The following is a 25,602-nucleotide window of genomic DNA, read 5'->3' as shown; positions in this document are numbered from 1 at the left end:
CAGGATGTCCATGCAGCAGGCAGAGGCTTAGCCTACTACACCACAGCACTAGCTCCAGTAAAATATTTTTAAAAATCCATGACATTGTGGCTCAGTGGGTTATGCTGCCTTTGATACCGGCATCCCATATAAGGGGCAGTTCAGGTCCTCATGGCTGCACTTCACATCCAGCGCTCTGCTAACACTCCTGGGAAAGCAGCAGGTGATGGCCCAAGTGTTTGGGTCCCTGCCACCCATATGGATCAACTTCCAAGCTTTTGGCTTTGGCCTGGCCCAACATTGGCCATTTTGGGGAGTGAACCAGCAGGTGGAAGATCTCTCTCTGTCTCTCTGTAACTCTGCCTTTCCAACAAATAAATAAATCTTTTAAAATATATATTTTAGTATGGGGAGGGCCTTGTGGCACAGTGACTTAAGCTGCCACTTAGGATGCTCACATCCCAAATCAGTGTGCCTGGGTTCAAGTCCTGGATACTCCACTTCTAGTCCGGCTCCCTGTTAATATGCTTGGCAAACAGCAGATGATGGTTCAAGTACTTGAGTCCATGCCACCCATGTGGGAGTCCTGAATGGAATTCTGGGCTCCTGGCTTCAGTTTGGCCCAGCCGTCCAGCCTAGGTTGTTGCAGCCATTTGGAGGAGTGAACCAACAGGTAGATCTGTCTCTCCTCTCTCTCTCTCTCTCTCTCTCTCTCTCTCTCTCTCTCTCTCTCTCCTCTCTCTCCCTCTCTCTCCCTCTCTCTCCCTCTCTCTCCCTCTTTCCTCTCTTTCTCTCTCAGCCTTTTAAATAAGCGATTTGCTGATTAAAAATATACATGGCCGGCGCCACGGCTCACTCGGCTAATCCTCCACCTTGCTGCGCTGGCACACCGGGTTGTAATCCCGGTCGGGGCGCCAGATTCTGTCCTGGTTGCCCCTCTTCCAGGCCAGCTCTCTGCTGTGGCCAGGGAGTGCAGTGGAGGATGGGCCCTTGGGTCTCCATGGGAGACCAGGATAAGTACCTGGCTCCTGCCGTCGGATCAGCGCGGTGTGCCGGCTGCAGCGCGCCAGCCGCGGCGGCCATTGGAGAGTGAACCAACGGCAAAAGGAAGACCTTTCTCTCTGTCTCTCTCTCACTGTCCACTCTGCCTGTCAAAAAATTAAAAAAATAAATAAATAATAAAAATATACATTACTATCTAATGAATAATACAGAGAGTAAGTATATTTTAGACTTTCTAGAAAATGTGGGGAAGCAGAATTTAGAAAAATTGAGTAAGGGGCTGGTGTATTGAGTATTGTGGTATATTGAGTATTGTATATTGAGCATAGCGATGCTGGTTTCTGTCCTGTCTGCACCACTTCTGATCCAACTCTCTGCTAATGGCATGGGAAAAGCAGTGGAAGATGGCCCAGTGTTTGAGCCCCTGCCACCCACATGGGAGACCTAGATGAAGCTCCTGGCTCCTGGCTTTGACCTGGCTCAGTGCTGGCCATTGTGGCCATCTGGGGCATGAACCAGCAGAAGGAAGACCTCTCTGTCTCTCCTGTGTCTGTAACTCTTTCAAAGTAAATAAGTAAATCTGAAAAAAAAAAAAAATAAGAAAAGTTGAGTGAGTGATAGAGTGTTCCAACCTGGATTCATCGTCAGCAAAAATAAGAAAGCAAGAATGCCCATTAAGTGATTAATGCACTTTGCGAAAACTGATTTGGTTAGAAATGTATGCACAGAGGGAACAGTTCCTCTAAATTCACCTGCAGTCAGTCTTCTGGGGAGGACAGAGGGGTCATATTTGTGGACAATGAGGAGCATAATAAGAACAGTTAGAACATTCCAGGAAATAGGCTAAGTGCTTTACAAACATTCCCTATCCTTGTAACAGTTCTGCAAGGTTGGAGTACTACTCATTTATCGCTGTTTATAATCACATCAGTGGCCCTTCTTTGCAGAATGGCCTCTTCCCAATCGCAGGACTCAGCCAAATAGATTGGCTCCCAGGGATCTGGATCCCTGAGTCACGTATCGGTGGGATGAAATTACTGCCGCATCACTGGTGCCGGAATATGGAAAGAAAGTCTGTGACTCTTGTGCTTCTGTGATTCTTGGAACTTTGGTTCCTGATGGTACAGCCTATCCTTTAATACTGGAAAGTCATCCACGCCTCTTCTCAGACACCCCTTCTTATTAGTTATCTTAGAGTCAGATTTTATTGCTTAAAACAGAAGAATCCTAACCTTTTTGGTTTCAGAGAAAGTGTTGCAAGCAATAGATCCTCAAGGATCCTAGAGATATTTGGAATTACTTCTCAGTTCAAAATGGGATAGAAAACAGACTTCCACTTAGATTTCAAGATAGAAAGTAGCAGGCCATAATACAATACAATCAAGGTATCCTCTGTGGAGTTTGGGACTATATGCCCTGAGCCATAATGCTCTGGGGAAAGATATCATCAGCTACACCTTGGAGGGTGGAGGGACAGGGATCTTCAATGTCAGTCCTCTCTTTTGAAAGACATTGGAAAGGCAGGTGTCTGGTACAATGGTAAAGAAGCGGCTTGGGATACCCTATCCCATATCGTAGTGTCTAGCTTCACATCCAGGCTCTACTCCTAATACAGACTTCCTGTCAGGACTCACCCTGGGAGGGAGCAGGCAATGGCTTAAGGAGTTGGGTCCTTGCCACCTACATGGAAGACTAAGATTGAGTTCCTGGCTCCCTGAGCTGAGCTGGCCCAGTCCAGACTGTTGTAGGCATTTGGAGAGTGAACTAGAGGATGGCAGGTCTGTCTGTATGTCTTTCTCTCTGCCTTTCAAATAAATAAGATAAATGAATAGAAACATAAGTAAAATACATTGTACAGTTTGATGCAAGGGGTGGACAATCTCAAATCTTTAAATTCTTCAAGCAGTAGAATGAATCTCAGACTGTGTGATTATGCTAAAAAAGCTTTCTGCTTGTAGCTGTACAATGAAATTCCCATAAATCAAATCTTACCAATAAATATACTATTTGTATAAATACTTTTATGTTCAGTTTATAGCACTGATGAGAAAAGAGTAGGACTGCATAACCAAAAAAGAGAATTAAGAGCATAAGGGGACAGGGAGGGTCCCAAATCCTGAAACCCATTTGAACTTGAATCCATAATGCCTTCCCAGGAGCAAGTTAGCATTTCTTCCCATTGTCCAAACCTTCAGAGTTTTCTACTGATAACCATTGTCCTCTGTTAATTCAGTGTGGTGTCTGAGGGCAAATGGTCAAATCAGAGTGGAAAAAGTTCAGCATTTATACTGAAGGGAATCACAAGAATCAGCGAAATCTACAAAATGGGGCAATGTGTGGGAATAACTTTTGAGGATGTTTGACCAGGAGGGCAAAATAGGAACTTGAATCAGGTCAAATTTGACAGACAGGGATTTACCTAGCAGATGCTGCATGTAGAATGTATTAGCATGGGCTGTGACTGTGTCACACAGTCAAACCTGGAACAAAAGCTGGCTCCTGCTAAATGATGACAAAGGTTTAGAAGTCCCTTGGTATTGGATAGAGGATGGGATTGAAGAGACAAGAGATGCTGAATTTGATCTATCAAATATGTTTCTAATCAGCCCCAGAATCTTTTAAAGGCAATTTACTAATTGTCCCAACTGACTCAGAGTGCTAGTGACAGGAGCTGCCCATCAAGTGGGCTCTCTGATCCCTGTGGGGAAGACAGGAGTCCTGGGGGATGTCCTGGGTGGTAGTGGCTTGCTGCCAGGAGCAAAGCTGGCATGGTCATGAAATTAGGCAGCAGTCCAAATGTGATGAATAGATCTCAGGGGTGGCTCATTCACAGACAACTCTAGCTGTGGTTCTTCCTGGGGTTCCAGGGAATGTAAACAGTGGGCATTCCACTAAGATATCATGTCTCACTCTTCCAACTCCAAGTTTAGCCAGCAGAGGCCTGAATCAAGTGGTGACTAGAGAGTCATGGTCAGAGAGAGAAATGCGTTGGAATACCAAGAACTCCTTGGTTAAAGAGGAGGCTGGTGGGGCTGGCATTGTGGCACAGCTGGAAAGCTGCCACCTGTGATGCAGGCATGACAAATGGGTACCGGGTCCTGTCCTGGCTGCTTCATTTCTGATCCAGCTCCCTGATAATGGCCTGGGAAAAGCAGCAGAAGACGGCCAAGTGTTTGGACTCCTGCCACCCACATAGGATACCTGGATGAAGTTTCTGGGTCTAGGGTTTGGCCTGGCCCAGCCCTGACCATTGAGGCTATCTGGAGAGTGAAACAGTGGATGGAAGATCTTTCTCTCTCTGTCTCTTCTTGTCTCCCTATAACTTTGATTTTCAAATATATACATATGTACATACATTTTTTAAAAAAGGAGGAGGCTGGGTTCCTTGAGAAAAAAATGAGACAGTATTATCAAATATGGATGCTGTGACCCTTTCTCCTAAGCTTCTCTACAGCTGCTCCTCTAGTGACTTGCTCACCAAACACTTTAGAGACTATTTGAAACAGTCTCTGGATAAATGTGGAGCCCACTGGGGCCGGCATGGTGGCGTAGCAGGTTAAGTACTGTCTGCCATGCCAGTATCCTATATGGGCACCAGTTTGAATCCCAGCTGCTCCACTTCCAATCCGGCTCCCTGCTAATGTGCCTAGGAAAACAGCAGAAGGTGGCCCAAGTGCTTGGGTCCCCATACCCACATGAGAGACCCAGGTGACACTGCTGGCTCCTGGCTTCGGACTGGCCCAGCCTTGGCTGTTGCGGCCATTTGGGGAGTGAACTAGCGGATGGAAGCTTTCTCTTTCTGCTGCTGCTGCCTTTCCCTCTCTGTAACTATGCCTTTCAAATAAATAAGTAAAATCTTAAAAAATAAATAAATAAAAAGTGGAGCCCATTAGGGTGCCACTGCATTGGCCAGAATGAAGGCTGATTGGGGGCTACACATTACACGGGGTGATATTTGGTGGGCTAAGGCTCACAGGACAATCATGACTGGTTAGCAGCAATTTATTGCAAAGTTTTACTTCCTGGAGAAAGGGCTGTGCCTCAAGAAGCAACAGTTCCAAGAGGGCTCAGAGGAGGAGTCTATATATATTCTGGGCTTTGTGGTTGCATGAGCTCAAGCTAATAGCACTGTTCTATTCTTGTGGCTGCATGAAGAGAACTCTGTGCTAGCCAAGGTAGATGTTCTCATAGCTGGGATACAGGTGAAGTAGGAGGCTTTGTTCCCAGGAAGTCTCCAAGATTGTCAGGCATGAGGAGCTCCTGTTAAAGAGCTCTCAAAAATACGTTAGTTGAATGTACCTATTGTTTTAAATTATTCCCTAATTGGGCTCAGACCTGAGGCCATCTATTAGGAGGCCTAGTGGGGTCCTAAGCTCTTTTTCTGGCTTGTACCCCATATCCAAAGTGTTATTGGAATATACAGCCTTAGTAAGCTCCAGAATCTCCATCTTGCCTCCCTGACCTGAAGACTGACAATTACCCTGGAAGGAAGGGCCAAAAGGATGAACTGGTGTTCTCCTTCTCTATATTCATAGAAATAGGAAGCAAAACTGCAATCCCAGTGGGACTGTAGAAATTTATGTCATTATTAAAGATGAAGAAGAAATCAACTTGCTGGTTCTCACCCTACTCTCATGCTACTTCCTGGTTTCAAATCAAACGAAGAATGATGGACCATGGTACTTAACAAGGTAGTGATTTCAATTAGGTGATATTCCAGAGATTGTCTGCTTACTGAAGCAATTGAACAGACAAGTAGTTTTCAAAAAATTGATGGAGATGGAATTAAAGGATACTGCATATTTTCTGTGAACTTTTTTTGAAGAACACATGTATTTCTTGGTATTTGGTTTGTAACTGTGATCTGCTGAAAGCATTTTCTCTATCAGGACAAGTGATTTGCCATCAGCTGAGATAGGTTACACAATTTTACTCCCTTACTCAAGGGCATACCTATTCTATGATTTTGTATCACAACTTATAGCCTGAAATGATCTTTTTTTCATTGTATTTATTTTTATCTTATTTGAAAGGCAGAGAGACAAAGACACAGAGAGATCTTCCATCTGCTGATTTACTCTCTAAATGCTTGCAACAGCTGAGGCTGGGCCATACCAAAGCCAGGAACCAGGAACTTCATCTAGGTCTCTCACGTGGGTGGTAGGGGCCCAAGTACTTGTTCTAGCTTCTATTGCCTCTCAGGGTGTGCAGTAGCAGGAAGCTGGATTATAAGCAGAGGTGGGACTCGACCTCAGGCAATCTGTTATGTGGGTATCTCAAGCAGTAGCTTAACTTGCTATGCTACAACACATATTTGGTGCAGGCTGTTGCAGTTGATTTCTCAACAATGTTGCAGTGGATTTGTTTCTGAGAGGAGGAGCGTGGTGGGGGCAAGAGGCGCGGAGTCACCACATAGACCCCGGGAGTCGGGTGAAAGCAGGCCTGAGGCAAGCAGCCTGCAGACTCATTTATTTGAGTTGGTACAACAGCTTATATAGCCAAGATCAGCCAATCCGGTCAAGGGGCGGTCTATGCCCCAACCAATCACAGCCTGTTGCCAGGCAGTTTCCAAAGCCATCCAATCACAGCCTGTTGCCAGTCAGGCTCTTGTCGCCAGGCAGTTTCTGAAACCATCCAATCATGGCCTGCCATCAGTCAGGCTCTGTTGTCATGTGGTTTCCAAAGCCATCCAATCACGGTCTGTTGCCAGGCAGTTTCTGTTGTCAGTGGCCATCTTGGCATGACCTTTTCACCTCAGTGGCCATCTTGATATAACCTTTTCACCTCATTCCACCCCAGCAGGCTAGTGTGAATTGAGCTGCAATGAACATGGGGGTGCAGATAACTCTTATTTATTTGCTGATTTCATTTTCCTTGGGTAAATTCCAAGGAGTGGGATGGCTGGGTTGTATGGTAGGGCTATATTCAGATTTCGGAGGTATCTCCATACTGTCTTCCACAATGGCTGTAGCAGTTTATATTCCCACCAACAGTGTATTAGGATACCTTTTTCCCTACCAGCATTTGTTGTTTGTTGATTTCTGTATGAGAGCCATTTTAACAAGGGTGAGGCGAAACCTTATTGTTGTTTTGATTTGCATTTCCCTGATGGTTAGTAATCCTGAGCATTTTTTCAAGTGTGTGTTGGCCATTTGGATTTCCTGTTCTTGAAAAATGCCTGTTCTGTAATTCTGCTTTTCAAGTAAAATAAAATCTTAAAAAAAAAAAAAAAGAACCTCACACTGATTCCTAAGTGGTGACAATGTAGGATCTAGAGAGGAGGAGTAGGTGATGCCCTGTGTCAGAGGTGGGAGGAGATACATTCTGAGAAAATACAGGGACCTGCCATCTCAGTCAAATTTCTGGTGGTGGTGGTGGTGGGGTGTGTAATCTAGAAAACTAAGGTAATCTAGGAAACTAGATTAAGGTTAAGTCCTTCCTTGTCAGCTCTTCACCACTGAGGATGAGGTATAATCTTTGGTGAGCATCTTTGGATTTTGGAGGGAATCTGTATCGTATTTAAACAGCTATTTGCTCATTTACTGGGAAATCAGAAAAGTAGCCTTTGGCCCTGGACTAGTGTTTTATTGCTGTATTTATATTAAGCTTTTCTACACCTGAGTGGAGGACATTTTCTTGGGGTGTGCATGAGAATAAATGGTGGTGAGTGTGAGAAACAACTTCCCAGGTGCACTTCAATGATGGACTTAGTGCAGTGAAAGTGAAACTTTATTAATGAGCTTTCAAGATTGCATGTGTGGTGGGCCAGCACACCTGGTGCAATTTCATCAAGCAATTTATCCTCTGGTACACAGATCCCTCCCCTAGTTCCTCATTGGCTGAGTACTATAGGCTTACAATCTTCCTGGCATTTGCTTTAGCTGTTTTGGTTACTAGTAACATCCTGTTTGCCTAAGAACTTTCTGGGTACATGTAACCTATTAATGCTATCTAGCTACTTATAACTTTCCACACATCTGCAAGCTGTTACATGCTAGCTAGTTGTCTCACAGCTAAACATCTTGCTTTGAAAATGAACCAAATGTTTACTTCTCACAGTGGGCATGAGGAGTGATAGTATTGTTAAAGTGACTGCAAGGTGGTCTGCCTACCCCTGGGAGTAGCTTAGTCAGGCTCCTGGAAGGGCTGTGGGGAGTATACACATCATGAAGCCTGAAAAGGTGAACAAGCCTCTCAGATTTCTTCTTAAGCTGAGTAACAGCTTACCTCATCCTGATATTAAGTGCTGCTCTAGGAGTTTGCTCATTCAAATGGGACCTTGTCTTGTAGTTAGGCAGATTGTCTACAAACCTAACAACAGAAACCTACCTACTTTTATATGAGTGGTGCATGGGTGAGCAGGTATGAAAGAGAAGATGGAAAGGAAAATGAATATGACCAGTGGTAGTACAGAAGCGAACATTTCCTCCTTGTTCACAAAAAGAAATGGATGGTTAGTGAAAAAGATTTAGATGACACAGAAATAAAGAAGAAAAATGATTTTATCATCCCCAGGTAGCCACTGTGAAAAAAATATATAAACTACTCCAATCTAGTCTTTTGTAAATGCTAGGGATATGCATATGTGTATATGTACCTAAACCAAGTATTAGTGCCTGTGCTCATTGGTAGCCTGATTTTGAAGTTTGCATTATACTGATAATTTTCCTATGTCAATGAATATTCTTATACTACATGGTTTTTATGGCTATATAGAATTCTCTCAAGCAGAAAATAGATACTTTTTTTTAACCCATGCCTGTTGTTCCACATTTAGTAACTAGTGCTTCTTGCAGAGGTTACCTAGCATAATAGAAAAATTTATGGCTATACCTCTACAACAAGCTCTCACCACATGCAGCTTTATAGAATTATTGCACATTACTGGAAGACGTTTGAGGTCAAGAGTTACTCCATTAATTGAAATAATTTAGGTATCTATTTTTCTTTGTAAATTTCCCTAATTCCCCTTCTTGGCATTAGTCATACTAATATTCACATGATATTTTATTGTAACCTCTGTTAGTTCTTGGAATACCATTTGTGCAGCAATGAATTTTACCTAAAAGATACAAAGCAGACGGCAGAACGTATTTGCTACAACGTCACTGGTGTGAGTCATTAATTTGGTAGGTACTTATTGTGCACCTAAAATAAAACCTTCCAAAGAAGGCAATAGTTGCAAATGCTGAGTTTCCATAAGGATACTAAGAAATAAATGTAGCTCCTTTCAAAGGGTTTGCTTTCTTTATAGAGGTGTAAGGCATGGAACCAAGACAAAGAGTACAAAAGATGTCATAAGGCAGTTTCCAATAATGGGTCCAGGCAAAAAGGGCTGTCATTTTTAAAGACTGGTCCCTGAGGATTCAGAAGAGGATTCACGGAAAAAACACTAAGCCTTGAAAGGATTGAGAAGATAGAAATGAGCGGTCAGAGCTTTCAACTAAGGCAGGGAAGCAAGTTCATTTCTCCTAAGGGAACAATAAGTCGATGTTACCAGAAGTGTAGGAGAGGGAGAAGAAGTCTGAAAGATGATGAGTGCCATATAGCAGAGGCCATCAGAGCCCAGACTCCACCCTGAGCATCCAGGGAGGCAGCTTGTGAGCACTGGTGACATGGCAGTCCAAATGACTTGATGTGACAAAGTCAGTTCTTAGCCATCACATGCTCCGAGATACCTCTGTGGCAAGGCATTGAATTTATGCTGGAAGTTAAAATTGTTTACTCATCACCACTCTGTTTTTTAAAGGCCTATTTTATTTATTAGAGACAGAGAGAGAGAGAGAGGTTGAGATATTTTGTATCTGCTGGTTCACCCCTCAAATGGCTGCAACAGCTTGGACTGGGCCAGGCTAAAGCCAACAATTAATAACTCCATCCAAGTCTTGCACCTGGGTGGCAGGGACCCAAGCACTTGAGCCATCTTCTGTTGCTTTCCCAGGCACATTATCAGGGAGCTGGATTGGAAGTGGAGCAGCCAGGACTCAAACTGGTGCCCTTATGGGGTGCTGGCTTAACCTGTTGTGCTGCAACACTGGTCTTCATCACGTTACTGTTGTTGATCAATGGAGATTTATATGTAGAAACTGGCCTAGTAGTATAGTAGTCCAGATAAACATTCATATGTAGAATTTGCATAATTAAGCCTAAAAGCTCTAGTAATTGAATTAGAAGTCCCCCCCCCCCCCAAACATCATGATTAAGATAGTATCTTCAATCAGTAAAGTTTCTTCTACTAACATTTTTGTCTTGGTAATTTTTTATGTTGTAAAACTAAGGCAAAATCATTGGCGACATTTTGAAAATAAAAGTCAAGTCCTGTGACCAAGACCCAAGCATAACTTTTTAAATTTTACATGTCTTTTCAGTCTTATTCAAATACATGCCTATTTTTACCCTGTTGCAATAATATTGTATAATTATTGTATATTATATGTTATACTACACACATATTAAAATAATCACTTTCATAATGATCATTATGAGTTATATAAGCATCTTCCAGTAGATGTACCTAATTTAATCGCTGCTCCTTGTTTATATGGTTTCCATTTTTCCATTTTGACTAGAACTTTCCATCCGGCACACAATTGGCATTCTGGTGTGCAGAGATAGCCTTCAGGTGTGGTTATTTCCTCAGCCCTGTGGGAGGCCACAAATGGGGCCTGTGGTGACTGAAGTCCCCATACCAACAGCCTCTGGCTACAGAAAGAATCCTTGACTGATTACTTCAGTGAGCAGTACAAATGTCTTTGTCCATGTATGCTAGCATATGAAAAAGCTGGGATGCTGTGTTATAGTGATGTAGCAGTTGTCTCCAACTTCTGCTACTATTACTGGTGATTGAACTTGTGGTGTTTTTACAATCGAGTTTTAATTAATCTTTAAAGCAATACTTGCACATATTAAAAATTTGATGGGGCTGGCACTGTGGCGTAGTGGGTAAAGCCACCACCTGTGGTGCCGGCATCCCACACACTCCACTTCCGATCCAGCTCTCTGCTATGGCCTGGGAAAGCAGTGGAAGATGGCCCAAGTTCTTGGGCCCCTGCACCCACATGGGAGACCCGGAAGAAGCTCCTGGCTCCTAGCTTTGGATCGGCTCAGCTCCGGCCGTTGTGGCCAACTGGGGAGTGAACCAGTGGATGGAAGACTGCTGGTTCTCTCTCTCTGCCTCTCCTCTCTCTTTGAGTAACTCTGACTTTCAAATAAATAAATCTTTAAAAATTTTTTTGACTAGTGCAGAAAGGTAGAGTAGAAGTTAGTACCCCACTAACCTCAGGCTTTCTTTTCTTCTTCACGTATTCTGGGAGTTTCTCTGGTATTCCTCCAAGGACATCTGAAAGCCAAACAAGTATGCACACATACATATGCATATACATGCATATTTTGAGACGCATCATTAAACATGTTTACCGCGGGCACCAACAATTGGAAGGTGGGCAGCATACAGGGTGTGCCAGGGTGCCTGCTGCATATTATCAGCCTTGCATGTATTCCTGACTTTTAAATGTTGATCTGCTCACCACTCACTGCTCTTTTCATCTGGTAATGTGACTTAGAGACTGTTCCACATCACCACTCAGAGAGCAACTTTGTTCTTTTCTGTGGAACTGTATTTTAATTAATTCCTATAGATGGATCTTTAGCTTCTTAAAATGTATTTTCGTGTGTGTGTGTGTGTGTGTGTGTGTGTCGAGGGGGAGGAGAGAGAGAGAGAAATTGTTCAGTCTGCTGGTTCACTTCCCAAATGTCCACAACAGCTGGGACTGGGCCTTGCTGAAGCCAGGATCCAGGAACTTGATCCAAGTCTCTAATATGTGTGGCAGGGAGCCAAGTACAGGTGTGCACTAGCAGGAAGTTGGAATTTGAAGCAGAACTGAAACTAACCCAATCACATTGATAAAAGATGTGGATAGGCTGGTGCCACGGCTCACTAGGCTAATCCTCTGCCTGCGGTGCTGGCACCCCGGGTTCTAGTCCCGGTCGGGGCGCCAGATTCTGTCCCGGTTGCCCCTCTTCCAGTCCAGCTCTCTGCTGTGTCCCAGGAGTGCAGTGGAGGATGGCCCAAGTACTTGGGCCCTGCACCCCATGGGAGACCAGGAGAAGCACCTGACTCCTGGCTTTGGATCAGCGCAGGGTGCTGGCCGCAGCGGCCATTGGGGGTTAAACCAACGGGAAAAGGAAGACCTTTCTCCCTTTCTCTCTGTCTCTCTCTCTCTAACTCTGCTTGTCCAAAAAAAAAAAAAAAAAAAAAAAAAAAAGGGCCTCAACAAATATCTGAATGCAGTCTGAATTTATCTGTGGCATAAATCTCTAAATGAGGAATTAACGAAAAAAACAACATGCGTGTAAAATTATGGTTGGTGTTAGTAAATTTCCTTCGAAAGAGACATATTGTCTTTATTCCCCTCAATAACGTATGTTGAGGGTCTACTTCCCAAACCCAGATTAACTCAATTTATCTTTATTAGCCTGAAAGCTGAAAAATGGTGTCATGTTGATTTGTTCAGCATTTATTTTAAAATTAAATTTTTTAGAGTTTTGAACATTTTGAATCAGGTTTTTCTCTGTAATTGGAGCAAGCATCATTCATGATCCTGAAACAGGCACACATACTCCCAGAAGATGCTAAGCTGCTGAGAAGGAATTCATAGTAAGAATTGGGAGTAGCTGCCCAATCAGGAGCCAAGCAGCAGTGTTTAAGGATTTGACACCAACCTCTCCTCCTCCAGTGCCATCAGGCAGTGGGAGTCAGGGTGCCAAGAATGTGTGGCATGCCAGAAGCTTGCTGGACAGCATGGAATCCAGGGAGAGGTCGGGAGACTCCCTGGAGAACCCAGGAGGGCCACAGGGCGGTCATGTAGGAAAACAAGACTTCGAGGGCTAGGTGATCCGTGAGAGGCTTACAGAATCAGCGCTTGCCTTCACTGTTGCTTGGTTCCACTAACTGGCAGGGATCACTGGGAACCCTAACCTGGAAGTATCTTGGGTGCAGTTAGGGAACCTAAATGGCTCGGAACCCATCTTGTACAAATCTTTGGAGAAAATGTGAGTACGCTGTGAGGCATGCCATGCTTGTAAATTATTAACTTCCCAACCCAACCCCATTCATTATTTATTTTGAGGAACTTGATGAGCACGTATGTCTGCACGTAAGATCCTCAAATCAGGACACTGAATGCTTGACTCTGGGACCTTGAGTCACACCGAAGATATTAAGAAGATAGGAACAGAAGTCCTCCTTTCACCCGGACAAAAAGCCTTACACACCCCCGCCCCCACCTAAGAAAACCCTGTATTATTGCCCACCCCCACACCCCCCCCCTCCTCCGCCAGACCTCTCTCCTTGCTGGATCCCAGTCTAATCTCTTTTTACTGGGATCTAGATGTTAAAAAAGTGGGGAACAAGGCTTATGGAGAGAACACCGAAATGCATGGCGCCAACTGAGATCTGGGCCCCGCGTTAGGTGCCAGATCCCACCTTGGTCCGATCCAGGGAAGTCGTGGCTCATGTCTACGACTGCTTTCAAAACAAGCGGTTTTGACCACCCCTGCTCCCGTTCTTTGTGTGGGCCTCCTAGGAGCTGCCCCTGGGCAAGCTGGCGATTTGGGATGGAAAACACCGCGGCGGGCCCCGCGGCAGCCGCCCGCCGCCTGGGCGAGCAGCGCCCCCTCGTAGCCCGCTCCGTTCTGGCTCCCAGCCGGCTCGGGGCTCCCGCGCCGACGCCCCGGGGCTGCCCTCCGCCCCCGCCGCTGAGCCGGCCCTGGGCGCGGGCCCCCCTCCGGCGCCCCCTCCCCGGCGCGCTGCGGCTGGCGCTCCCCGGCGCCCCGCCTGACGCTGCAGCTGGGCCGGCGACTCGCCATTGGATTAAAAATAGCAGCGTTCCCCCCGCCCCAGGCCCCGGGGGCCCGCTCCCGCCCCGCGGCCCGCTCTCGCCGCCCGCCCGCTCGGCTCGGCTCCCGTCGCCCGCGCAGCCCGCGCGTCCGCCTGCCCTGCCGCCCGCTCGCTAGCTGGCGCCGCCGCCGCCGCCGCGGGCAGACCCGCGCTCGGGCTCCGGCTCGGCTCGGCTCGGCTCGGTGCGCGCTGCGGCCATGCAGCGCCGGGGCGCCCTGTTCGGCATGCCGGGCGGCAGCGGTGGCAGGAAGATGGCTGCAGGAGACATCGGCGAGCTGCTTGTACCGCTCATGCCCACGATCCGCGTGCCCCGCTCCGGGGACCGCGTCTACAAGAACGAGTGCGCCTTCTCCTACGACTCCCCAGTAAGTGAGGCGCCTCGGGGGGGAGGGTCGCGGAGCCGGCGGCCTGCGGCAGCCGCCGACCCACTGCGCACGTGAAGCTGGCGGTAGACGATGCGCAGTGGCCGCGGGGACCTCCTCTTTCTCCTCCGGGCGAAGGAGTTGGCTTAGGGGCGCTGCAGTTGGGTGCACACTTGGTGCGCTCCCCAAGGCTGCTGCAAGCCTCTGTCTGCCCCGCCAGCCTCCTGGGCTGCAAGGGCCGGGTTCCCAGCAGCCTGCCCGCAGCCCCATCAGCGTCTCCAAGGTGCCTGGAGCCGAGGAGCTCCCGGTAGTGAACCGCAGGCTGTGGACTGTTGGCGTCCTCCCGGGTCGAGGGCCGGGGGCGGGAGGGTAGCCGGGCTCGGTGCCCCCTTTGCACACACACGCAGCCGTTCCGTTTATGGGGCCGTTGCTTTGCCCAGGGGTTCCCACTCCCCCTGAGCTTTCTTGCCTGCACTTCCCATTTCTTCCCACTCCCTCCTTTGCCATTAGAATGTCAGAGGAAACCTTGAAGGTGCAGAAATGGGGGGGGGGGTGTTTCTACTAGATTATGATGGCTTTCCCAAGCCGTCCCGCGTTTCCCTCCCAAGTGAGTCACTGGGGCTGACGTTCACTGGCATAAATTATTAAAAGTTCAGTCCTGAGTCGTGACCTCAGAGACTGGAGGGGGAAGTGAGGACGCCTCCCCGCCCTCCTCCAGGGGCGGATGGCGCCTGCGTTCACCTGGTTGTGCGTGAAAGTGGGAGAGGCAGGAGGAGAGTGAACGTCCCTTTCAGGAGTCCACATGGGCTTCAAAGTGACTCAGCTGTCTGGCGTTTCTCATGTCTTTTTGAGGACCAGGTTATTTTTATCCACCCACTTTAGAGCTCATGTGTCATGGGGCAGATCCGGGTGCATGGCGAGGTGCATAGGTTTCAGAACAATGGTCTAACATGCAGTTCACAGCGTGGAGAGGGTTGGTTGGAGGGAAGAAACCCCAAATGTATGGCATATTTCCCAAAGTTTCCTTTATTATCTTCTGGGTTGATTTTGGCGTTTTTGTTTGGTATACATTAGAGTTTCAGAATTGGTATCCTCTAACATTTAGGGGGTGTGTGTGTGTGTGTGTGTGTGTTAATTCCAGATCATATGGGGAAGAAAAATCTATCCCATTTGTTGATGACTTTTTTTCTTTAAAAAAATTCACGTCCAGTGGACTGAAATCATGTCCTTAATGCTTAGCATGTTGAAAGAGACCATTGGCAGTACTGCTACTGTTATCTGCAAAATATTAGGAAATGCCATTTTCAGACTTTGTAGCCGATGTCAGGCAGGTTCCCACTCTTCGCTCTTTAGGGTGGAGGGGGACAGTGGTCTTAACTTCAGCAATTGACAGATGGGGGATTCCAGGAACAAGAAAGCAACGGAAGTCTTTTAGGGTAGCACAGCACGTACAATGGGCAACATGACTTTCTCCATGTTTGATCTGGAGTGCGCTTGGAGTTCTGCTTACAAACTTCGTAATTTGAAATGCTCACCACATTGTTTACTATATGGCAGGTGTGAAAGGAAGCTGATTATGTTAATTCACTTCCACACACAGCTAACAGGAGCTTCCTGTGTGTCAGGCACTATTCCGGAGCACCCTGGCCAGTGTAAAATGATGATTTCGTCTGTATCACAGTAGTTCCTGGGGAGACTCGGACTATTTACAAGGCTGATGGAGCAGTGTGTGTCATTATCTGTGTTTCAGGGAGGAAGAGAAAACGGTTTTATAACAGGTTATCTTTTTTTTTATTTTTATTTTTTTTTTATTTTCCACAGGCAGAGTGGACAGTGAGAGAGACAGAGAGAAAGGTCTTTCTTTGCCGTTGGTTCACTTTCCAATGGCTGCCGCGACCGGCACACCACACTGATCCGAAGCCAGGAGCCAGGTGCTTCTCCTGGTCTCCCATGGGGTGCAGGGCCCAGGCACTTGGGCCATCCTCCATTTCACTCCCAGGCCATAGCAGAGAGCTGGCCTGGAAGAAGGGCAACCAGGACAGAATCCCATGCCCCGACCGGGACTAGAACCCCGTGTGCCGGCGCTGCAAGGTGGAGGATTAGCCTATTGAGCCACGGCGCCGGCCTAAGAATATTTTTAAAAGATTTATTTTATTCGTTTGAAAGACAGAGTTACAGAAAGTGGTAGAGCCAGAGAGAGAGAGAGAGAAAGGTCTTCTGTCTGCTGGTTCACTCCCCAAATGACCACAACTGTCAGAACTGAGCTGATCCGAAGCCAGGAGCTTCTGGGGCTTCTTCCGGGTTTTCCACTGCAGGGACCCAAGGACTTGGGCCATCTTCTGCTGCTTTCTCAGGCCATAGCAGAGAGCTGGATCGGAAGTGGAACAGCTGGGACTCAAACTGGTGCCCTTATTGGATGCTGACTCTGCAGGCCAAGGGCTTTAACCCTCTGTACGCTGGCCCCAGTAACAAGTTATCTTAAAGTATAGTGCCTTATAGTGAAGTCTTCCATTGTGGTTCTTACCCAACATTTCATTGTGCCAATTCTATGCCAATTCATACATGAATGGCTTACAAACCATATGGAGTAACATTCATTGGTGCTAAACATGCCAGAAACTTTAATTCACAATGCTATGGGGATGTGGTAGAGAAAAGGTTAAAACCAGTTAGATGAAAAAAAAAAATCTTTGCACTGGCTAGTTTTGAAAAGGCTTATAAAGATGGGTAGAAAATAAAGGAAAAAATTTTTAAAAAAAGAAAAAGAAAGTAAAGGAGACCAACATTCTGAACAAGAGAAGTTATTTGTGCAGGCAAATAAAGTGTGAATTTTTTTTACACCTGCCTTAATGTACTTGTAAGAAAAAGCATGATGTGGTAAGGAACAGGTAGTGAGGTCAGAACTAATAGAGAGTAGATGATGGTGACCTTCAATCCTGGAAACACATTTGCTCTTGATTTTTTTTTTTATTCTTCTTCTTATTTTTTTTTTTTTTTTTAATTTAAGACAGAGTTACAGAGAGAGTAGAGATAGAGAGGTCTTCCATCTGCCGGCTCACTCCCCAGATGGCCGCAATGGCTGGAGCTGTGCTGATTTGAAGCCAGGAGCCAGGAGCCTTCTCCGGGACTCCCACGTGGGCTCAGGGGCCCAAGCACCCGGGCCATCCTATACCGCCCTCCCAGGCCACAACAGAGAGCTGGATCAGAAGAGGAGCAGCTGGGACCATATCTAGCGCCTATATGGGATGCCAGCGCCTCGGGCCAGGGCTTTAACCTGCGCCACATTGCAGGCCCCTGCTCTTGATTTTTTTAAAACACATTCATTAATTAGAGAGTTAAAGAGAGCCAGAGGGAGAGAGAGGAGATAGAGCGAGTGCTCCCACCTACTGGTTTACTCCCCAAATGCCTGCAATGGCTGGGACTCACTTGGCTGGAGCCAGGAGCTGTGAACTCAATCTGACTCTCCCACGTGGGTGTCAGGAACCCAATTACTGCAGCCATCACTGCTGCCTCCAAGGGTCTGCACTAGCAGGAAGCTGGAGTCAGGAGCCAGAGCTGAGTATTGAACACAGTAATTCTGTGTTGGATGAGGGTGTGTTAGCTACTAGGCGGAAGGTATGTCTGTATTCTTGATTTTATATGGTCTGTTATGGAGAACTACTTAAATCATGTGATTTGAGGAGGTGTTGGGGGAAGTCTATGGATTGACAAATTTTTATTATGTTCCTCCCTTGTCTCAGGCTGGGTGTGAGGACCTCTGCTGTTCTTTACCTTTATGGGATGTGAATGTTGAGTGGACAGCACAGAACTCATTCATTATCCTCTCTTTCCTTTTGTCCCACCTTCGAGGGCTTAGTAGCACATAGCAGGTGTTTAGGGATGAGTGAAAATTTATATTTTCACCTACCTCTGTGTTTTCACCCAAGGCCTAGCCTCCCACCTCCATGTGTAGGCTTACCTCTCTCTGACTTGGTCCATCTTACAAGGTCTGTAAAGCACCTTCCCAGTGGAGCTTCCTTTCAAGACTCGATTCAATTGGTTCTTCCTCTGAAGCATCTCTGGATTTATCCCCACCTCCGCTAGATCTCATAAGCATCTCCATGGAACCCCAGCAACACACTCATACGCCCCTCTGCCTTTGAGTGTGATCTTCCTGGAGGTTGGAATCTATACCAGGAACTCAGTGAATGTTTAGGAAACACGTGAATTACATGGGGTTATACACTCTGCAGATGGTGAGAATACAAATAGGAAGCAATGGGAAAAGAATCATATGGGCTTATCATGTAGAATGTGGGGACTTCATTGATTGTGGGGACAAATGTGAAAGAGAGAGCCAGATTGGCAGGGTTTGTATCCAGGCTAGATCACCCAGCTATGTAACTTCTTCTGTCCCAGTTTCTCTATTGTAAAATGAAGACAGTAACAGAACCTATCTCAAGTGATTTTGTGGATGAAATACATTAATATATAAACTATTACTCGCTAGTTGGTAATCATTATATTTTTTTTAAAAAAAGATTTCTTTATTTATCTGAAAGGTGGAGTTAGAGAGGGGGAGAGGTGGAGTCAAAGAGAGAGAGAGAGAGATGTCTTCCTTCTGCTAATTCACTCTCCAAATGGCCGCAATGGCCAGGGCTGGGCCAGACCAAAGTCAGGAGCCAGGGGCTTCATCTAGATCTCCTACAAGGGTGCAGGGGCCCATGTACTTGGGTCATCCTCTGCTGCTTTCCCAGGCACATTAGCAGGGAGCTGGATCAGAAGAGGAGCAGCTGGGACTGGAACCAGCACCCCATGGGATTCTGGAGCTGCAGGTGGCAGCTTAACCTGCTATACGACAGCGTCGGCCTCACATTTGCCTTTAAGAAGCTCCTGGCTCCTGGCTGCCACCTAGCCTACTCCCAGCTGTTGTAGCCATTTGGGGAGGGGAGTGAACCAGCAGATGGAAGATCTCTCTCTGTCTCTCCCTCTCTCTCTGTAACTCTGACTTTGAAATAAATAAATAAATCTTAAAAAAATAAATGGGAAAAAGAAGGGAGGAAGGGAAAAGAGCCAAGCACTAGTTGTAAGCCTGAGTGTGGCTGTCAGGTGTTAGGTAGAAAGTTCTTTGTGGTTAAGTGGAGGAACTGTCTTCGTGCTCACTTCCACTTACAAGCTCTCATAGACCACCATGGAATCTTCTGCCATCTCCTTGGTGATGAGCACCTCCGTCACCTGGGTGTGCTTTGTCCTGCTGCTCTCCAGTTTCTAGGTTGAGGCCAGGCTCTGGCTCTTCCATATGTAAGTCTTTCTCTCTCTTGGTTATTTATGCGGAGGCTGACAAGGCTTTGAGACAGGCACTTTATTTTGGAAAGGTATCCCAGGGAACAGAGGTAGAATAGTGACCCAGGGAATGGTGGCAGAGGGAAGGAAAGCCCATCCAGGAGTAAGCTAGAAGCTGGCTTCCACAGTGGGCAGCTGGTGCTAAATCCCAGGGACGGCGTGGGGACTGGTGGAATGCGTCAGAGTCCTCACTTGACACACGCGGAGGGCGGTATTTCTCACCGGCTCCTGTACCCACTGGTCAAGTGTGGCTCCAGTGGTGGAAACACCCTCACTCTTCCAGGCTTGGATTCGTGCCCAAAGGCTCAGCAGGCTTCCCTTGGCCAGCGGCAGCTGAGAAACAAGGGCTCTTCGATGCAGCGGAAGCTAGGACTGTCCGGCTTTACGCCTGGTGTGGCGATCAGCTGCTCACAGCAGCTAAACCTGCTCACATCAGAGCAATCTTGGAAGAAGGGGCTTTCCCCCATTCTCTAAAGAACTGAGATGGCTGGGTGATGTTGAGCTGAAACGCTTGGTGCTTTGTCTTCCTGGGAGTCTGCACGAGCTCTGGTGGATAGGTGGTCCACCTGGTGGTCGTGGCTGGGTTTGATATGCTCCGGGAAAGTTTGGAGATCTCCCACTACTCGTGGGAAAACTTCATGTTGGAGGTTCAGTGGATCCTCTGTCTTTCTGTCTTTCCTTACACAAGTGTTCTATCAATGTGCTGGTCCTGTCTCCAATGTTGTCCATCATAGAAATGGCAGCTAGCAGGTGGCTAGAACAGTGATTCTTACCATGTGCTCTCTGGGGCAGCAGCACCAGCAGATCCTGGGACCTGTTAGAAAGGTCAAGTCCTGGGTCCCACCAGGTCTCTGAAGTGGAATTGCCAGAGGTGGGGCCCCCGCAGCGTGTGTTTTAATGAGCTCTGCAGGTGATTCTGAAGCGGGCCACAGTTTGAGACCCAGTGATAGGGCACTTCCCAGGTGCTGATTGCAATTCTATTTCATTATTCGAACTCGTCTAAATCTCACAAGAATCTGATGTTGTAGATGATTTTGACCGTTTTAGAGCTGAGGACACTGAAGTATGAAGGTCCCACAGGTAGAGCTGGGATTTGAATTCAAATCTTCCCCGCCCCTCTGCCAACTATTTTTATCTTTTGCGCTGGTACAACTCAGGGTCCTTAAGCACATTCACTGTTTTGTGCAACCATCGCCATTCTCCATCTCTGGTTTTTCACCTCCCAAATGTGTACACCTGTTAGAAGAATACTCCCCATTTCCCCCTCCTCAACCCCTCGTAACAGTAACCACCTTTCTACATTTCCTGTCATTATACATTTGCTTATTCTTGGCACCTCATATAAATGGAATCACACAATATTTGGCCTTTTGTGTTGGCTTTTTTCATGTAGCATAAGGTTTTCAAGGTTCATCCATGGTGTAACAAGTGTCAGAATTTCTTTCCTTTTGAAGGCTGAATAATATTCCCTGTGTGTCTGTGCTACATTTTATGTATCCATTCATCTGCTGATGGACATATGGGTTGGCTCCTCCTTTTGGCTAGTGGGAAGCAAGCTGCTGTGGTCATTAGTGTGCATGGTCGAGTGCCTATAGGTTTTGTGCTTTGTACCATGGTGCAGTCAGGTTGCCATCCAGGCAAAGAGACTTCCCATCATGGTGCTTACTTACTACATGAGGAAAACTTAGGATCTGTGTGGAAAAATCTGCCTCCTAATGAGTACACTGACATACAATAGTAAAGCAAAATTTAGGAGCTTACAGACTTCTCCTGACCCTTTGAAGATGTGAACTTAAAGTAAAACGAATCAGTTTCACATGTCAAAAGTTCCCTGCTCCTAGCATCTAGCTGAAAAATTGTTCCAGAGCAATGATTCTCAAGCCTTTTGGCCTCTTTAGGCTCTTAATATTTTTGAGGACCCCAAGAGCTTTTGTGCAGTTTCTACTTGCTGGTAATTAGCAACTACCAATATTAGAAATTAAAACTGAGACAAAATTAAGATAGTTTGTACAGTTGCATTCTTTTAGCTATTGGGGTGATGATGTCATCGGATGGCATGTGGCCTCTGAAAAATACCAGTGAGTTCTGTGAGAGAATTGGTGGGGAGGGCTGAGAGGTGAATAGTTTCATGTTATGAACATAGTCTGAGCTCCCAAATCCCTTAGAGGGTCTTTGGGGCATCATGGGGTTCCCAGGCCATCGTCTGAATGTCCGAGTTCTAGTAGGCAAGAGAAGTACACCTGCTTGCTGCAACCATGTTCTTCACCTGGTCAGTGTCTGTTGTGGCCTCGTGTTGTGATTGTCTTAATGTTAGCCCAGCCATGGATGTCATATATCACATGCACATTCTTTTTGAAGGAAGCTAAAAGTTGGGGAGTTTGACTCCTTTTGAAAAAATTGGAGCTACTTGGGCTGGGAATTGTTGGCTGTTTCAGAGGTTGGAATTTTTTCTTCTGTTGACTTTGAGCTTCACTGTAGGGTGATCTGGCTGGACTGATTCTTCGCGGGAAGGTTAGTACAGTAGTCCCCTCTTGTCTGTGGTTTCTCTCTTCATAGTCACCAGCAGTCTGAAAACATTAAATGGAAATTTCTAGAAATAAAGATTTATGTTATTAACTTTGGTGATGGCATGTTGTTATAACTGTTGTATTTGATTATTAGTTGTTGCAGTTAATCTTTTATTGTACATAAGTTAGACTTTATCACAGGTATGTATGCATAGGAAACACTTGTATAGATAGGGTGTGGTGGTTGTTGGAGTTTTAGCATCACTGCAGGTGTTGGGACATAATATCCCCTGTGGATAAAGGGTGCTACTGTGTCTCATTCACCAGTTAGGGGACTTTTCTAGTCTAATCTCTTACTTGTAAAGTAAGTGTTAGGGAGATGAGTAGCAGAAGAGGCCTCCGGGGACTCAGCATGAGGGTATCGGATGCTGGCCACACATTGCTTGTTGGTTCTCAACCCTGTCTTGCCTTGCTAAGCTTTATTCCACGTAACAGGGCTGTGCACCTGGACGCTGCACTTCCCAGAATCCTTGGATGGCAGGATTCTGGAAGGCAAAAGAAAAGGAGAAGCTGCTACTTCATGTATGTCCCCCTGGCATAGGTGAGATTTTTCTGGGAGCTTCTGGGAGTCCTCCTGGCACTCGGGCCACCTCAGTGGTAGGGACCTGAGGTCATCTATGCAGTTTTGTTGTTGTTGTTGTTGTTTGTTTGTTTTTGTGAAGCGTGCACATTCCGAGTTCCTGAAAATGACTGGTGGTTTCTTTGACCCTGGCTCTCACACCGGTTCTGAGATTCTGTAAGCCTCTAGTTTCAATATTAAATCCTTTCCTGCCAGAGATACTTAGAATGGTGTCTATTTTCTGACCAGTTCTACATGTTACACATACATTCTTTGATCCTGGTATGTTCCAGATGGTACTTGAATTATGTTTCAATTATTGTTTGTTTTTATCAATTTATTAGAGAAAGAGAGAGAGAGAGAGTACGAGTGAGCTCCTATCCATTGGTTTACTCTCCAAATGCCCACAACATCTGGGACTGTGCTGGGCTGAAGTTGGGAGCCAAGAACTTAATCCAGGTCTCCCACATTGTAGCAGGAACCCAATCACTTGCGCCAGCACCTGCTGTCTCTCAGAGTCTGCATTAGCAGGAAGGTGGAGTTAGGAGCCTGAGCTGGGAATCCAACCCAGATACTCTGATAGGGGATGTGGCCTCTTAACCACTAGGCTAAAAGGCTACTTAGTACCCCTGTTCTTGTTTTTTTTTTTTTTTTTTTTTTTTTTGACAGGCAGAGTTAGTGAGAGAGAGAGAGACAGAGAGAAAGGTCTTCCTTCCGTTGGTTCACCCCCAAATGGCCACCACGGCCAGTGCGCTGCACCCATCTGAAGCCAGGATCCAGGTGCTTCCTCCTGGTCTCCCATGCGGGTATAGGGCCCAAGCACTTGGGCCATCCTCCACTGCACTCCCTGGCCACAGCAGAGAGCTGGCCTGGAAGAGGGGCAACCGGGACAGAATCTGGTGCCCTGACCAGGACTAGAACCAGGGGTGCCGGCGCTGCAGGCGGAGGATTAGCCTAGTGAGCTGCGGTGCTGGCCGGTACCCCTGTTCTTAACTCAGCCCATTCCTCCTGTACTGAGAGCTTTGTTTGTACATGCTTAAAAGAATAACTTTCCAGTGGTTTGCCAGGTAGGGGAGGGACCTCTTGGGGTGGAGGCGGGCTCGGGGCTCTGTTATCCAGACAGAGTTTCAGCCATTCCTCCATATTTTCGCCCTGGTTCCACCCCAACTTCCAGAGTTTCCAGGAGCTGCCAGTTCTAGAGTCCTTTGGAAATTCTGGGGGTATCATTAGGTTGGATCTTGGCTTTCCGTGCTGCTGGCCTAGGATTCAGCTCTGTCAGCTCTTCGGAGTCCTGCAGCACTTGTCCATCTGCATTCCAGCTTTCCAGATTATTCTGGAGTTTATGGCTTTAAAGAAAAATCCCTTTATTGTCCTTCCTTGGGGTTTCAGAAAGGAGTGAAATTGTCTGTGTGCCATCTGCCCTGTGCAACCTGAAGTCCTGTTTTTCTAAAATCATAATCCAGAAGTCACTTGCAATCTCTTCTTGGCAATGGTTTAATTACCTTTAAAGCTGGGCCATCTTAAAAGCTTTTTTGAATACAAGAGAGGATGCAGACTCCTGTCCGGAGGCCTCCTGGGAAGTGTGTGTTCTCTGCTTTATTGAATCTGGACATCTGTGGCACTCACACCTCTCTTTTCTCCCCAGCACTCCCTGTCCTGTGGATTGGAGCTCAGTTAAAGGCACCATCACACATTTGACTGCCCAGCTTGGGAGATGTGCAGTATTGTCCCCTCTACCTCCCACTTCCTCTCTTTCAGATTTCTTAAAATTGTGGTAAAATACACCTAACAAAAGCCGTGCCGTTCTAACCAGTGTGAAGGGTACCGGTCAGTGGCATGAAGTACGTTCACATTGTTGTGCCATTACTGCCGCCATCTGTTCCCAGAACTGTCTTCATCTTGCAGAACTGAAACTCTGAAACTCTACACCCATTAGATAATAACTCCCCGTTCTTCCCTCCCCCAGCCCCAGGCAGCCGCTGTTCTGCTTTCTGTGTCTGAGATTCTGAGTTCTGAAGGCACCTCATGCAAGTGGAATCATAAAGTATTTACTGTTTTGTGCCTGGCATTGGTGCATATCAGAATTGGCTTCCTGTTTTTTTTTTCTTTTTAAAAGGTTTATTTATTTATTTATTTATTATTTATATTTATTGAAAGGCAGAGTGATGGATTGGCGGGGGGAGAGAGATAGAGATATCCTCCATCTGCTGGATTGTTCCCCAAATGGGCTGCAACAGCTGGGGCTGGGTCAGGCTGAAGCCAGGAGCCCAGTGCTCTATCCTGGTCTCCCATGTGGGTGGCAGGAACCACCAAGTACTCGAGCCCTCTTCTGTTGCTTTCAGAGACACACTAGCTGGAAGCTGGATCAGAAGCAGAACTCCCCTGTAGGATGCCAGTGTTGCAAGTGGTGACCTAACCTGCGGCGCCATACACCGACCTCAGAGTTTCTTTTGGCTTTAAGGCTGAATACTGTTTCACTGTATTAGTAGCCCACATTTTGTTTATCCATGCATCTGTTGGGTCGCTTGCACCTTTTGGTTGCAGTGAACAGTGCTGCTGTGGACACGAGTATATCTCCATCTTTGCCCATCATAGCCCATTACTCACCAGATTCTGGCACAGCTTCCTGTCTCCCTCACTCCACTCAGGCTCCCCTTATTTCTTACCTGGACTCTGGCAGAAGCCGCCTAACCAGCCACCTTGCTTTCCCTTCATTCCATCACACTGTACTGTTGTTTTCCTACAGTGTGTCTGTCTGGTCATGGTATGTGAATGCTGAGAGCGTCTCACTGTGCCATTCAGACCTTTCCAGTAGAGTGTAGCCAGTCCTTGCACCTGTGGCTTCACCTTTCCTTGCCAGTGTCCTCACTACCCTCTCCCTTTGCTGTGTACTTTCCATGCTATAGTGTTCCT

General features: G+C 46.7%; 1 protein-coding gene across 2 annotated transcripts in view; it reads left to right on the top strand.

The window, feature by feature from the left end:
* Nucleotides 1–13,919: 13,919 nt before the first annotated feature.
* The window catches only part of USP13 (ubiquitin specific peptidase 13), a 123,139-nt gene continuing 111,456 nt past the window's right edge, over nucleotides 13,920–25,602 (top strand). The window contains exon 1 of one of the 2 annotated variants that reach the window (XM_008266542.4): nucleotides 13,920–14,244. In XM_008266542.4, the coding sequence (XP_008264764.3) occupies nucleotides 14,077–14,244 (168 nt within the window). In that variant the 5' untranslated portion in view covers nucleotides 13,920–14,076. Of the gene's footprint in view, nucleotides 14,245–19,502; nucleotides 19,522–25,602 lie in introns of those variants that run through there. The other variant, XM_051818794.2, reaches the window with a different exon arrangement.

This window comes from Oryctolagus cuniculus, chromosome 4 (assembly GCF_964237555.1).
Source record: "Oryctolagus cuniculus chromosome 4, mOryCun1.1, whole genome shotgun sequence".
Lineage (NCBI taxonomy): Eukaryota > Metazoa > Chordata > Mammalia > Lagomorpha > Leporidae > Oryctolagus > Oryctolagus cuniculus.
Note: the sequence above shows the minus strand (reverse complement) of the source record. Positions and strands in the feature narration are given on the sequence as shown.